General features: G+C 44.4%; 1 protein-coding gene across 3 annotated transcripts in view; it reads right to left on the bottom strand.

Annotated features, from left to right (window-relative positions):
• The window catches only part of GALNT17 (polypeptide N-acetylgalactosaminyltransferase 17), a 182,319-nt gene that overhangs the window by 125,142 nt on the left and 43,167 nt on the right, over positions 1-14,010 (bottom strand). Inside the window, exon 2 of one of the 3 annotated variants that reach the window (XM_061470344.1) lies at positions 12,224-12,407. In XM_061470344.1, coding sequence (XP_061326328.1) covers positions 12,224-12,407 — 184 coding nt within the window. Of the gene's footprint in view, positions 1-3,597; positions 3,627-9,607; positions 9,676-12,223; positions 12,408-14,010 lie in introns of those variants that run through there. The other 2 variants (XM_061470345.1, XM_061470346.1) reach the window with 2 other exon arrangements.

Consider the following 14,010-nt stretch of genomic DNA (forward strand, 5'->3'; position numbering starts at 1 on the left):
CCCTGCGTGACCACATAGCAATATCAGAGCCATATGCAGACACCATGGACATCCACAGCAAAGCTGGGGACTCAGTTTGTCAAGAGTCTTCAGGAAAAGGAATCTGCATTGATGCTAAGGCATCAATGATTTAAGCACCACATGTTGTTGTTCAAACTTAACATTATCATTGCTCCAAATGAAGGAATACAGGAATTAAGTGCTCAACCTGAAGATGACAGGAGGTCAGCAGGGCTCAGGAACAAACCCCCAGGTCTTGCCGCAATGGCTCTGCCACTCTGTTGGCCTTTCCGTCATACAGGTAAATCACATCAGACAGCGAGAAGATACAGAAGCATTCTTTTTTGCCTGTTTGTTTTAAAACAGCCCCCTCCAAACAGACCTGAATGCTGAATAACATCAAAACAGGCACAGACAGAAGGAACAGGCTTTGAAAATGGCTGTCGGTAGCACTTCACAGAGCCAGGCATCATCACATTAAAGCAAGAAGTACCCTGACCTCCTCCTGCTGTTGCTGTCAGGCAGAGGAACACTGACTCTGCTCCAAAGGGGCAACCAAATCCTCAACAATTACAAGTGTGGAAGTGCTGGGAGATCATGGGATGAATGGCAGTAATGTAAAACTGTAAATTAACAAGGTATGTTTTGACATCCTCTATTAGAGGTGTCTCTTGCTCATGTAGCTGATCATGTAGACACAACACTGGATGTGGTTAATTAAGAGACATCTAGTCTAAGGCAGAAGTCAAAGCTCCCTTCAAGGTCAATGAAGAGATGCTGACACTGCCAAAAGACAACTTATCCCCCCCACTCTGCCTGAAGTGTGAAGTATTTGCTCTCTGGTATGACAGACTGATGCAGCTCTGTTTTGGGTAGGCAGAAATGCCTTTTTTCAGGCAGACCTAGACTGAACATTCAGACAGGCGCATCCAGTGAAGTGAGACCATAACATCCCTTAAGAGCCCCTCAGCCAGCGACTTTCAGGTGGCAGTAAAACCAGCAAGCTCTACCAACGAGTTCACAGCTCTTCTCAGGTAGGTTGATATAAAGCTGCCACTGCTGTAAGCCTTACCTGCCAAATTTAAAGTGAAATCCTTGGTACATAACCTTACCGTAGGAGTGTCTTAACTGGAATAGATCTCATGGGAACTCAGGATTTTGACATCCCCAGTACATAGTTAGGGCAATGAATAAGAAAAGTGGCCAGCACTTGTACTGCCTGCAACTCAGGGTGGAACAATGCCACTGCTGAAACAGCTAGTACAAAAATGATGAACTTAAAGGCACAATGGATTTTCAGAGATAGCTCTCCTTGCCTGTAATAACAGCCCCACTCTGCCGACGGGTTTATGAACTGGGAAGATGAAGAGGTTTATAAACCTCTTCTGTAATGTACAAAAAATCACTGTGTAAGTTTACCTAACCTCTGTCAGAATTAGATCAGCCCCAGCAGATGGGTGTCACCCAGCCCTGACTGGCAAACCCCTGCAGGGTGCAAGTCACAGAAGGAGCTCCACAAGCCCAGAGCTGGCACCACCACAGCCCAGCCATGCCACACAGGCTGCTCACCAAGGCTATGATAACACACCAGTCACTGGTATGAGATAGCTACTGCTTCATTTGGGGCAAAAAAAAACCAACTCACAAGCAATATCAAATAGTCAAAAAACAGAAGACAGGGCTGATATTGATTTGCATTTCTACTCATATTCCAATTTCAGGTACTAGGTAACTGAATACAATTAACCAGGATGACTGACCTGACAAGGAGGAACGGCTTCAAGCTGACAGAGGGGAGACTGAGATGAGTTCTTAGGCAGAAGCTCTTCCCTGTGAGGGTGCTGAGGAGCTGGCACAGGGTGCCCAGAGAAGCTGTGGCTGCCCCATCCCTGGCAGTGTTCAAGGCCAGGCTGGATAGGGCTTGGAGCAACCTGCTCTAGTGGAAGGTGTCCCAGCCCCCAAAGAGGAGAGAGTTATACAGCAACTTCAGGGTGGACAGACGGACTGCCGTGTGAGATGCATTTTTAAGCAGCACTAGCCATAGAATCACAGACTGATTGTCCTGGAAAGGACCTTAAAGCTCATCCAGTTCCAACCCCCTTCCACTAGATCAGCGTGCTCCAAGCCCCATCCAACCTGGCCATGATACACTTGACGTGAGTACACACAAGACACAAAGAGCAGACTTGTATGGAAACCCATACAGTGACACACGGTCTATTCCTTCCCAATACAAAGTTGTCATTCACCTGCACACACCAGAGGTTTGGGTGTACACCTGAAAACCACAGTGTGGAAACTCAGGAGTCTTCTGCCCTCTCCTCCTCACCTTATGAATCACACCTGACTTCTACTCACTTCCCACAAGACCCAACATAAGGCCTAACACAAAACCTTCTCCCACTGCACAGCCAAACTTAACACATTAATACACATCCAAGGTTTGGCTTTTCTTTCCTGCCTGCAGCCAGCAGCTATTCACAGATCCCCTCCTGGCCCAGCACACGCTCCGCTTTGCCACAGAAAACCGATATGCACTTTGTCTGATGCAGCTGAAAGCCTGGGAGATAAATTCTTATGTATCAATGGTGCACTGATTGGATTGAATGATTTACTGGTGATTGGGCTGCAAAGCACCATGGCTGAAATGCAATGTGTTATAAATCCTGTTGCAATCTTCTGCTGTCTAAACACACACATAGCTTGTGTGAACACACACAGGCAGGCTCAAGCTTGCTCAAGTTCCCTTTATCCCATCATACACACGGCTTCTCAGCTATTGCTTAGGTATCTGCACTGCTTTTTGTCTTCCCATCTCAGGAGGGAAGGCAAAACCTGCATATCCTGAACCAGTGACAACCACAAACTGAAGCTACTGATATCAAACAAGCTTCATTCATGTCCTTCTTGCAAAGAGAAAGCTTCACTAGGAAATAAATTGATCTTCATTTGGCTTTTGTAAAGATTACGATCAAGCTTAAAAGAAAGCAAGTGTTCAGACTGCTATACATATTGCCACTTCCTAATCATGCTCCATTCATTAATGCCTTATTTTAGTTTGTATTTTGCTGATTCAGTTGCACATGCCTTCTTGAAAAAGGGACTATCAATATTAAATCAATCGTGTCTACCCACACACAGAGGAAAACCAAAACCCTTTTCTATTACCCATGCAGCTTAAAAGACCTAATGGTGCCTGTAGCCTGGTACAGATCAGTATTTAGAGAGCCAGAACACAAGAGTCTCATAAACTACTTCTAATCATTAAAGCTCTAAAACTCCCTGCGTTTCCTGAGGATTTTAAAGCACCTACCTTATTTCCAGTAACTATTCCTCAGAAATGTTATGCTTTATATTTTAGAATTAGGGCATCAAAAATATTCACTATAATTTAAATATAAAGGGAAATACAGGCATGTCTAAATGCACATTACTGATTCAGCAACTTCTAACAAGAAATTACCTCCAAAGTTGTAAAAAGAGAACATGCAGAACACAATTAATTTTTGAGAGAGTCTCTTGTAATAAAGTTATTAGGTTCAGACACATCTAAGGGACATAAAAGCCAGAGCAATTACGAGTGTCACATCCACTTACCAATCTCTCCCCATGCACACAAGCTATTTCATACATAGGAAGAAAGAGATTGAGATCTCCTCGGTCTGGGATTTATTGAACAGCCACAATCTGGGGACAGCAGAGAGGAGAAGAGGAGAAAAAATCCATAATGGACTCAGAAACCATTTCAAAGGATTCATCAGCTGTGGCTGACTGTCCTTTGAAAGAAGCCATCATCTGCAGGACGTGCTCATCCCCAGCAGGCCCCCATCTTCCTGCCCTTCCCAGGCAACACACCCAACTGCCTTGGATGCTGGAAAACTAAATACATTACTTCAGACCCAACACTGGTGAGACATCAGTATTAGATTCACACCTCTACCTGGTTTGTCTGTGAATACACGACCTATTTAAAAGCTCCTGTGGCAACAGAGCAGCTCTCTGCAGTACATGCCAGCAGATAGGTAGCACAAACACACAAGCTTTGCCTTCTTTAGAAGCCAACTTCCAAAGAAGTGTATCCAAAGCTTAATTTAGTTCATTTATTTTCACAAGTACAGTTTAGTCAGAAGTATTTATGCTAATGCAGGTATTTTTCAGCACCAGAGTTCAGAGGAACACAAAAGCAAGTTGTTAAATTATACTAATCCTACCCTCTGCCAAAGCATGCATTTAACACTTATCTTTACAGTAGTAAATGTTTTAAAGCACATTTCGTAGACAGAAGTCTTTCCTGACGCATCATGTTCCGAAGTTGTGAGAATAGGGGTTTAATTTTCTAGCTAGGAGGGGAAATTTGACAATCATGACAAAAATTAGGTACCATGTATATAAATCCATGGTTGCAGCATTTCAAGATTACACTATGCAGCATAATGATAGCAAGAGAATCTCCTAACAGCTACTAAACAAACCCGAGAGTTACTTTCCCCAAAACGCTTCCTCACCAACCGAATTTAAAGAAGATATTGAGACTTCTGAGCACCGAGGGCTTTTGACACAAACCCAGCACAGTGCAGTCAGACAAAGTGCACTTCAACCACCTCTACTTCAAACAGAAATAAAGCAAAACGCAAGCTCTCCTGTGTCCCCATCTAACTCCAGATTAGAAACAAAAAATAAATTCCTAAACCTGCCAGTGGGAAACTGCACACTTTTAGTTTTGGGATGATTTGTCATAGCACACAGTGGAGCCAACCCTGCCTGCACAGGCACCGCACTGCTCTGAGCCACAGCGCTGGCTCCCGCCTGAGAGGTCACAGTAGCAGGCACAGAAAATAATAAGCCAATAGCAAACACAGCTGGAAAAGTGTATGTTAAGAGACTTTATTAGCCTAGCTTTCAAGAAGAAGAATTACTGGCAGTCCAGTAACAATCTCAGAATCACAGGGTGGTTTGGGTTGGAAGGGACCTTAAAGCTCATCCAGTTCCAACCCCCTGCCACGGGCAGGGACACCTTCCACCAGAGCAGCTTGCTCCAAGCCCCTGTGTCCAACCTGGCCTTGAACAGTGCCAGGGATGGGGCAGCCACAGCTTCTCTGGGCACCCTGTGCCAGCGCCTCAGCACCCTCACAGGGAAGAACTACTGGTAGGCACAGAGGAATAAAGATCAAACCCAGTACTTATTCACTAGCACACTGGTTTGTATTGCTACTAGAAAAGCAAAGCAGCAATAAAGCAGCGTTTTCCTCTCGTGCAAATCATTCAAAAGCCACCAAAAGTTGCAGTACCATCAGTGGAGAAATTAAAACCAAGTTGTTTCAGGTCTAAAGCTGGGTTTGCAACTATCTTCCTGCCCCCATGATCTGCAGAGCTGAATGGGAACAGATGAGCACAGCCTCAAGCATTCCTTTGGGGAGCACCAGAACCATGATCAGCCTCGTAGATGTTGTGCAGATGGGGCAGGATGGCGTGAACAGAGAGAAAGCATCCAGCAACCTGTCCTGAATTGCAAAACTGATCTTGTCTTGGTGAGCCTTGTCCAAGGCACGTTTCCTTTATGCCAGAGCTTTGACACTGATACTCACTGCCTGATTTCTTTACTTGCTCTCCTAGAAATTTATCGGGTGGCATCTTTCCAAGTATTAGAAAATACCGCTTTTCTTCTTCATGGCTGAAGCCATAAAAAGCCAAGGGCAAGAGTGCTTCTCAGACAACAATGGATCAGACCCACAACTATCAACTAGGAGAGGAGATACACGACTAGCTCTCACTTCTTCCTAAAGATAGAAGTATCTTTTAATACACTCTCACATCCTATTCAAGCAGAATTTCTCATCTGGAAGTCATGGGGTTTCTCCTTCTTACACTGTCTTTATTCCTTAATGTTTCTTCCTTCAGTTATTTGATGAAGAGAACTCACTGCAGCTTGCTTCTCTTTTCCTTGCTATTATTTATATGTGGGATTGCAAAAAGAAACAAAACCAAAACCTCTTTGAAAAACATAACCTGTTGTGCATGCAAGAGAGAAAGCTTTTGACCTCCTTTGTTTGCAATAAATAGCAATGACTACAAACAAACAGTCATGAAACTCTATTTCCCAGCAAATATCACCAGCATAATTCAAGTAGTTGGTTTTTGTCCTTCTCCTTAGACTCATGTAATCAAGTTGGCTAAACGAAACAGGCAGGACGTGACTAGAGTAATTGCCATAATACCACAAATGGGTGACTCCAGGAATGTTCCAGCTACTGAAAACTTGAGGACATCAGCAATAAAGAGCTCTCTCTCTCTTGCTGCAATAGTATTTGCAGATCTCTACCAAAAAGAATATGCTCATGTGGGTAGGGGGGAAAGGGAACAAGCATTTTGCTTCAAGCAAAGCCTCAAGGAAGTTGTATGCCTTCTATTTTGGGGAAGAAACAAGATGCTAAGACCAATATGATGCCAGATATATGAGGCAGCACACAGGGCAGTGTCCTGCCCAGGTCATGATACGTGCTGAGGAAGCATCTCATTTCAGTACCTTAGTACAAGAGAAAACTGAGACAAAGGCACCTGCAAAGCCTGGTCTTTTTAGTTATTTAACTTTCCTGAGACCCATGAGAGCAAACCACAGGGCATAGACAGACAAAACACTGCCAATCTTGAAGCCCCTGTGAGCAGATACAGTGTTCAGCACAGGACGAAAACATCTTGGGTCCAGCACAGCAGAGATGTGATGGTGTGCTGTCATAGGCAGGGCAATGAATTACAGGTCTTCAAAGCCTGGATGGTCCTGATTCACCTAAGTCACACCCACATTCAAGACTCCCCAAAGACCTATTCAGTTTTGACTATAAAACCAAAACCCAATTCTTTGTGCCTGCAATACCCCATAACCTGAGTGGAGGCTGAGACCCAAAGGTAGCCCCGTGGCAGAGAGCAGAAGGCTCTACAGGGGTGGGCCAAGACCCCAAAGAGAGCAGTGCCTTCTGCTACAGTGTGCTCCCTCCACCCCAGCATATGTTCTATCACACAATACGTACATGCTGAGAGCCCCCAAAGGGCACACACAGACCACTTTACATAAAAATCAAATCAAGAATTGGTTTAGTTCCTTTAAGATGTCGAAGAACAGCCCAAAGTCTTTAAAACTGCCTTTCCCACTATATCCCAAAGAAAGACTCTCAACTTGCTGCTACACAGAAGTCCCTGGCAATAAAACCAGATGGTGCTAAAAAGCCCAATTGCTCCCAGGCTCCCAAGGCAGGCACCTACAGACATAACTGGGTGATTCAGCCACTTGAGACACTCCAGAGTGATGACTGATTCAACCCAAAACACACCACTGGGAAACACTCAAATCAAGTCAGTGGTATGTGACTGTTTAATCTTTAGCAATGGCTTCAGGTGATGCCCCCTCTACTCTGCTTTAATGAGACCCCACTTAGAACACTGTGTGCAGTTTTGGTGTCCTCGGCATAAAGAGGACATGGAGCTGTTGGAGCAAGTCCAGAGGAGGCCACGAGGATGATCAGGGGCTGGAGCACCTCCTGTATGAAGACAGGCTGAGAAAGTTGGGGCTGTTCAGCCTGGAGAAGAGGAGCTGCGTGGAGACCTCAGAGAAGCTTCCAGGGTCTGAAGGGAGCTACAAGGATGCTGGAGAGAGACCTTCATCAGGACTGTAGAGACAGGACAAGGGATGATGGGTTCAAACTTCCATAGGGGAAGTTCAGGTTAGATATGAACAAGAAGTTTTTTACTCTGGAGGTGGTGAAGAGCTGAAAAAGGCTGCCCAAAGAAATGGTAAATGCTCCATCCCTGGCAGTGTTCAAGGCCAGGTTGGACAGAGCCTTGGGCAACATGGTCTAGCGTGAGGTGTCCCTGCACTTTCAGGGCGTTGGGAACTAGATGATCTTAATGTCCTTCCCAACCCAGCCTGGCCTGTGACTCTATGATGAAGCTCCACCCAGGACATCGCCAGTACACACAAACCCTGTAAAAACACAGCAGCAGATCCCAGTAGACACCAGCATGGTTTGTCCATGCTTTGCCCAACCCATGTGCAGAACCCACCAGCCTCCTGGATGGGAAACCCTCAAAACATCTGATAATTGAGCTGTGGAAGTTGCTTATCACTTAAACTGTTCTTCCCCTTCACTTTAATATCTTGGGCTTTTCCTGCATGAGAACAGTTGTGAGATTCCAGCAGCAGGAATATGTCATCTTTACCCAATGATTCAATAGTCCTAACAACTGTGGGTATTATTTTTTCTTAAATCTGCTCCTTAATCCCATAATGCCATAAAATACCATTGAATCGGAGCTTAGCAGGATTCCAGAGGAACAGACTTTTAAAGAGATAATGAGAACTCCACATTTATATTAGATAGGATTGAAAACAGAGATGTCAGAACATACCAGATGGCAGATTATTTCATAGCTTTCCTTAATATGATTTCTTCAACGTGAAGCATCTGGTTCCACTATCAGAGATTATTAGATATTGGATAAGTCGGACCTGTAGACTGACCTAACACAGCAATTTTGATTTTCCCTCTAACCACAGGAGAGATTCCCATTAAATCACACATCACAGAATGAAACAGAAGTGCGTAAAATCTAGTATCAGAGGGGAATATTAGCAGCCCCTAGGATTCCATGTAAATACGTTTCACTTTCTATAAGGAAAACATATCTTAAACCCCCCATCCTTCATAAGGAAGCAGGAAATGCTGTGAATTGAACAATGAAACTCACAGATCAGCCTCCTCCTTCACAGTTTTTGCAGGAAATAGAAGAAAACTCTCTCCAGCTTATTTCTGGAGATGGGTGTACAAGTCCTGCAGTCTGCAGGCAGCACCTTGGGCACTTCCAATCTAGAAGCAGGAACTGTTCCACAAAACACACAGGAATCTCAGGTTGAAAAACCTCATCAAGAAGGACAGAAATGCGTTGCCTACCTCATTATGCCACTGTTTCACAGCAAGACTTGAAATAAGGTCCTTTGCACCAAAGTACTACTCCTGCCTTATGTTAGCCAAAGGAGTAGCTTTCTTGGTCACCAACAGGTAATACTGTTACCTGATTCACTCTAAAAGCACATTGTGATGCACACCCAACACAACTTTCCCTATTCCACAGAAAGCCAGGATCAGAAATTTCTACATTAATAAGTTCAAGACTAAGGTCTTAGAGACACAGCTCTATGGAATCAGAACCACACACACATACACACTATTTCATGCCATCAGCAGCACATCTGGGGAAGCAGTTCAGTGTGAAGGCCAGTACCGCTCAAGTGGTAAACAGCAAAGCAGACTTTCTACCTTCCAGCCTAAGTGAGAAGCCTCAGCTTTTAAGAAAAGAAAATGTCTCAAATAAACTGCATTCTATAATCAAAACAAAGGTGATCATACACACTACTAAAAGAGTCACAGAATCTCAGCCTGGTTTGGGTTGGAAGGGACCTTAAAGCTCATCCAGTTCCAACGCCCTGCCACAGGCAGGGACACTTTCCACTAGAGCAGCTTGCTCCAAGCCTTGTCCAACCTGCAAAAGAAACACTACAATTCCCCAAATCCAGACAAGCAAGATACCCTGTCCCCAGCCCTGGGAAAGACCTTACCTTCTCCTAAGCACCATCCCTATTCTCAACACCTCTTCAGCCATTTTCTCCAGGGAAACTAACTTCTATCCTTTCTGCTGCCTCTGGGTATGCACTCAAAATGCCATCAGCTGGGACTCATGATGCCTCCTTATTGCCAACACCTGCCTGCAAAGAACAATGAGCAGGGACACCTGCACCTCTGAACCCTTGGTGATGCTGAGCACAAGTCAGAGAAGTCTAAATACAAAAGATCACAAACATGCCAAATTTCCCTTAAACTCTCCTTAATTCCCCCTCACCTTGGCCGCAAAGGGGACTTCTCCGGAGAAGAAAAGGCCCAGGAGACACCTTATAACAGTCTTCCAATACCTAAAGGGGCTTACAAGAAATCTGAAGGGGGGCTTTTTACAAAGCCATGTCATGACTAAATAAAGGGAACAGCTGAACAGCCTTTGGTTGAATCAGATGGGCTGCCTACTACATTTAAAAGTAATAGCTGCTTTGTAATACTGATCAGCTGGAGGGTTTTCAACAGTTTTTCCCCACTAATGCTGCAACTTTGAAACCATTTAGGTTAATTGCCTTTGACTTGAATCTACTTTAGAGACCAGGATACTTGACTTAAATGTTTTTTATTAAACCCTTCATAAAATCAGCCATAGAATGGCATATACAAAATAGCAAACGGATCTTCAAGTCACAAGTAGGAGAAGCTGAAACTTTTCTAATCCTCTAGCAAACTCAAGCTATTTCATAACCAGACCAAGTGCTCTCTTACAATACCATGACAATTGATCCCTAGGAAAAAAGCAATGACTGAAATACGGCTCCTGAAGTTCTTACATAGATATAAAGCATTAAGTTATGCAGCTGCAGTCAGTACCCACAAATTCCCTCCACATTATCAGCCCAATTCCAAAATGATTCGTTTTTAATCAATTGCTCTGTCTGCTCTGGCCTCTCCACCACCCTCCCATGAAATGACGGATGGTGGCACTAAGCAAGAACACAAGGCAAGCCTCAAAATGTCAGAATTAATCCTTTTCTTCCCCCCCCACCCCCCGACTGGAAAAAAAGGCATTACTTTTCAAATTAATTCTCACAAAGCAATGCTGGCTCTGCTCAAAGTCAGAGTTCTGGATAAGAAATGAAAATAAGAAGCTCAGGCTCAGGTAACAGCCAGAGAAAAGTCTCACTTCAAGGATTTGTCATTGTAGTGGGATTTGCATATCATAACGCCAAAGGTGCAATTTGTACCTGCAATTCATTCTGTCCACACAAACCATACCAGCAAAATTGGAGGCCAGGCCTCTATTCCTCAGAAAACTCATCCAAATATTTCTGTTGTCAGTGGTTGGCAGGCTTGGGAACTCCGAGTGGCTGCTTGAAATTCATGCAGCATGCAGAGGAGTGAAGGAACAAAAGCTCCCTGTGCTCTCACATCCGTAACAACTTGCCACTGCATTGGAGACATGGAGCTGCATCCCCTGCCTGCATGATTTGCAATGGTTTGCAGAAGCCAAGCAATGGCTTTGTCACTGCCCCAACAACAGAGGCATTGGACATATAATATCTCTTAGAATCTAAATCTCTCTTAGCTCATTTCTTTACCAGGGGTTTCACTCTAGACAAACTGACACCTTCCTATTCTGAGGAACACTCTGCCAGCCGTATCTAAAATTAACTTTCATAGAGATAAACTTACAGCATGTCTATCTCACACTTAACAAAATGATCTGGCATTTCATTTAAAGTCTGTTCTTCAATGTTGCTTAGCATCACCATCACCGTCATCTTAAAAGGTCATTCCGGAACAATAGTAGAGGAAGGATATTGCCACCTGAGCCAGGAGAGTCCCTTCAAAGGCATCTGCACAAATCTCCAATGGCAGATCCAAAACCATCACCCCAGAAGGAGCACAAGGGCTGCTGGAGAGCCCTGGAGGTCTTGCAGGGTCACAAAGGAGCTAAAGGAGTCTTTGCACACATTTACAGGGCAACAAACACCAAAGCTCAACAGCTCAGTGAACAATCCTTTGTTGACAAAAGCAGATGGGAGCTTCTGATGCCACCCAAAATAATGTATTGCTTTAGGGAAAGAGAGAAAAAAGAGTGAGAAAAATTTCACTTTCTTTCCCCTGATAATTTGTCTTTATGAACTAGCCTACATAAAAACTGGAGAAGGACTTCTGATCAGGGCCTGTAGTGACGTAACAAGAGGGAATGGCTTTACATAGAAGAGACTGAGACAAGGGCTTAGGCAGTTCTTCCCTGTGAGGGTGCTGAGGCGCTGGCACAGGGTGCCCAGAGAAGCTGTGGCTGCCCCATCCCTGGCAGTGTTCAAGCCCAGGTTGGACACAGGGGCTTGGAGCAACCTGCTCTAGTGGAAGGTGTCCCTGCCCACGGCAGGGGTTGGAACTGGATGAGCTTTATCGTCCCTTCCAATACAAACCAGTCTGGGATTCTGTGAACAATCCGATTTTCAGCCAGACTACACTGGTTACTGAGCACAGCCCTGTAAAGAATCAGGAGGGAAGAGTGAACAGTGTCACCTGAGAATATGAAGGCAACCATCACTCCTGGCTCTGGGATGACACCTAAACATGCATTCCCTCATGGAGCAACTGGTACTTACTTGGTTGGACGATAATCTGGTATGGAACGATCCAGTGAAATTTTCTCACTGAGGTAGGAGTTGTAGCCATATTTCTCATGTGGTCCCTTTGCTTTCTCCTCCTCCTCAGGAGACAGAGTGGCTGGGAGGCCACCTTTACCACGTCCACCATAGCCTTCAATGAGACCAAGTGACTTGGACAGACCTCGAGAGAAGAAAAAAGCCACCATCACTGTTAAAATTCATCACTCTTGTTTCCAAGCTATCAAAGAAGCAGACACAATCTGAAAATCTGGGGTGGTTTGGTTTGGTTTTCTGAAAACACTTCAAATTCTGGTTCTTTGCCATTCACTGGAATGAAAAATGACTCAAATCTTGAAATTCCTCATGGCTCAGGCACGCTGTTCCCAACAGCTCTGCCACCACAGCATCCAACTGATAACCTGTCCCAGGGATCTGGGCATTTATCTAGCGGTTAGGAAGGCTATTCAGGCCTCATGCCCACTCTCAGAGGTAATTACATGTAAGGTTAGATGTCCCCAGGAGAAGGATAGCTTGAACACAGTCTAAGAATAAACCAGGCTTTGTTAACTGCCAGCTGAATGAATTTTTGCTCAGTATGAACAGTGAACAGCATACAAATGTTACAGATTTAAAAACAAATTCCCCTCAAAGCTTTCTTATCTTTTGAAGTACAGCATTCCCATTCCTCTATCAAGTGGAATTATTTATTTATATTTGCATAGCTGAAAGAAACAGGCAAAGTTCAAAATGAGCTGCACAGAAAGAGCTACACTGGTGATTCAGTGGAGATTGTGGGAAACCAAGTTCATGCTCATGTTATTATTTATCAGACAGGACTCCTTGAATTTTAATATTGCTCATTAGCAGAGACTCATATTCTTCCTTTTGTCAGAAACAAAGTATTGATGTTTCGTGGCTTGGTTTTGGTTTGTAAAAAAAAGAAACCAGGGTATATTCTCCTTCATTTGAACAGCATAGCCCTAACTCTGAGAGCAGAACTGACTGTTGTCACCACTGATGCTTTGGATGAGACAGTAACCTTGAGGTCCTGAGGAAATGAAGCCTGTTGACTGCAAAGACACCTGAGAAATGCCAAGACATGGCTTTATACCCAGCAGCTTTGACTGATGAGCCTATAATGCCATTGACTGCTTTCATCCAAGACCATAATCATGACAACTAGGCACACACATCCCCCAGCATGCATTTGTCTCTCCTCACTAAGTATATTCCCTTATTTCTGCATATGAACTTCTTACTCCCTTTACTACCATAAACCCTGTCTTGATAAATAGAAATAAATCAGTGTCATTTAACCAAAGGAATTGATTAAGGCGACTGATCCACACGTGTTGGACAGGGCTCTACCATGAGACCATCATCCTCTCTCTTGGTGCCACTCGGGACAGCAAACACAGCCGCAGGGACAGTCACAAAGATGAACATTCCCAGGTGCAATGTGCCAGGGAGGATCTCCGTGTCTGTCCCTGTGCTGGCTGAACATTTCATCCTCCAGCTCAGGCTGTCAGAAGGGTTCATCCGTGCAGCCTGGATGTCACTTTGGTGTAGAGCACTTCACAGCAAGAGTCAAGTAATGCCTGGCAAGAAAGATCATTCATGTCCAAACAGCTGAGGATGAAATTTGCTTCCAGCTAGCTGAAAAGATGGCTCAGAAAGAGGCAGGACTGAAACCAAACCGTTCCAGCAGACCCTCGCCCAACCAATCCATTCGTTTACCTTTACCTGCCCCATTTTAGTGCTGTGCAAAGAAAGGCACATTTTTG

This window comes from Pezoporus flaviventris, unplaced genomic scaffold (assembly GCF_033815535.1).
Source record: "Pezoporus flaviventris isolate CSIRO_AGI_PZ_B2104156 unplaced genomic scaffold, CSIRO_AGI_Pfla_v1 ptg000063l, whole genome shotgun sequence".
Classification (NCBI taxonomy): domain Eukaryota; kingdom Metazoa; phylum Chordata; class Aves; order Psittaciformes; family Psittacidae; genus Pezoporus; species Pezoporus flaviventris.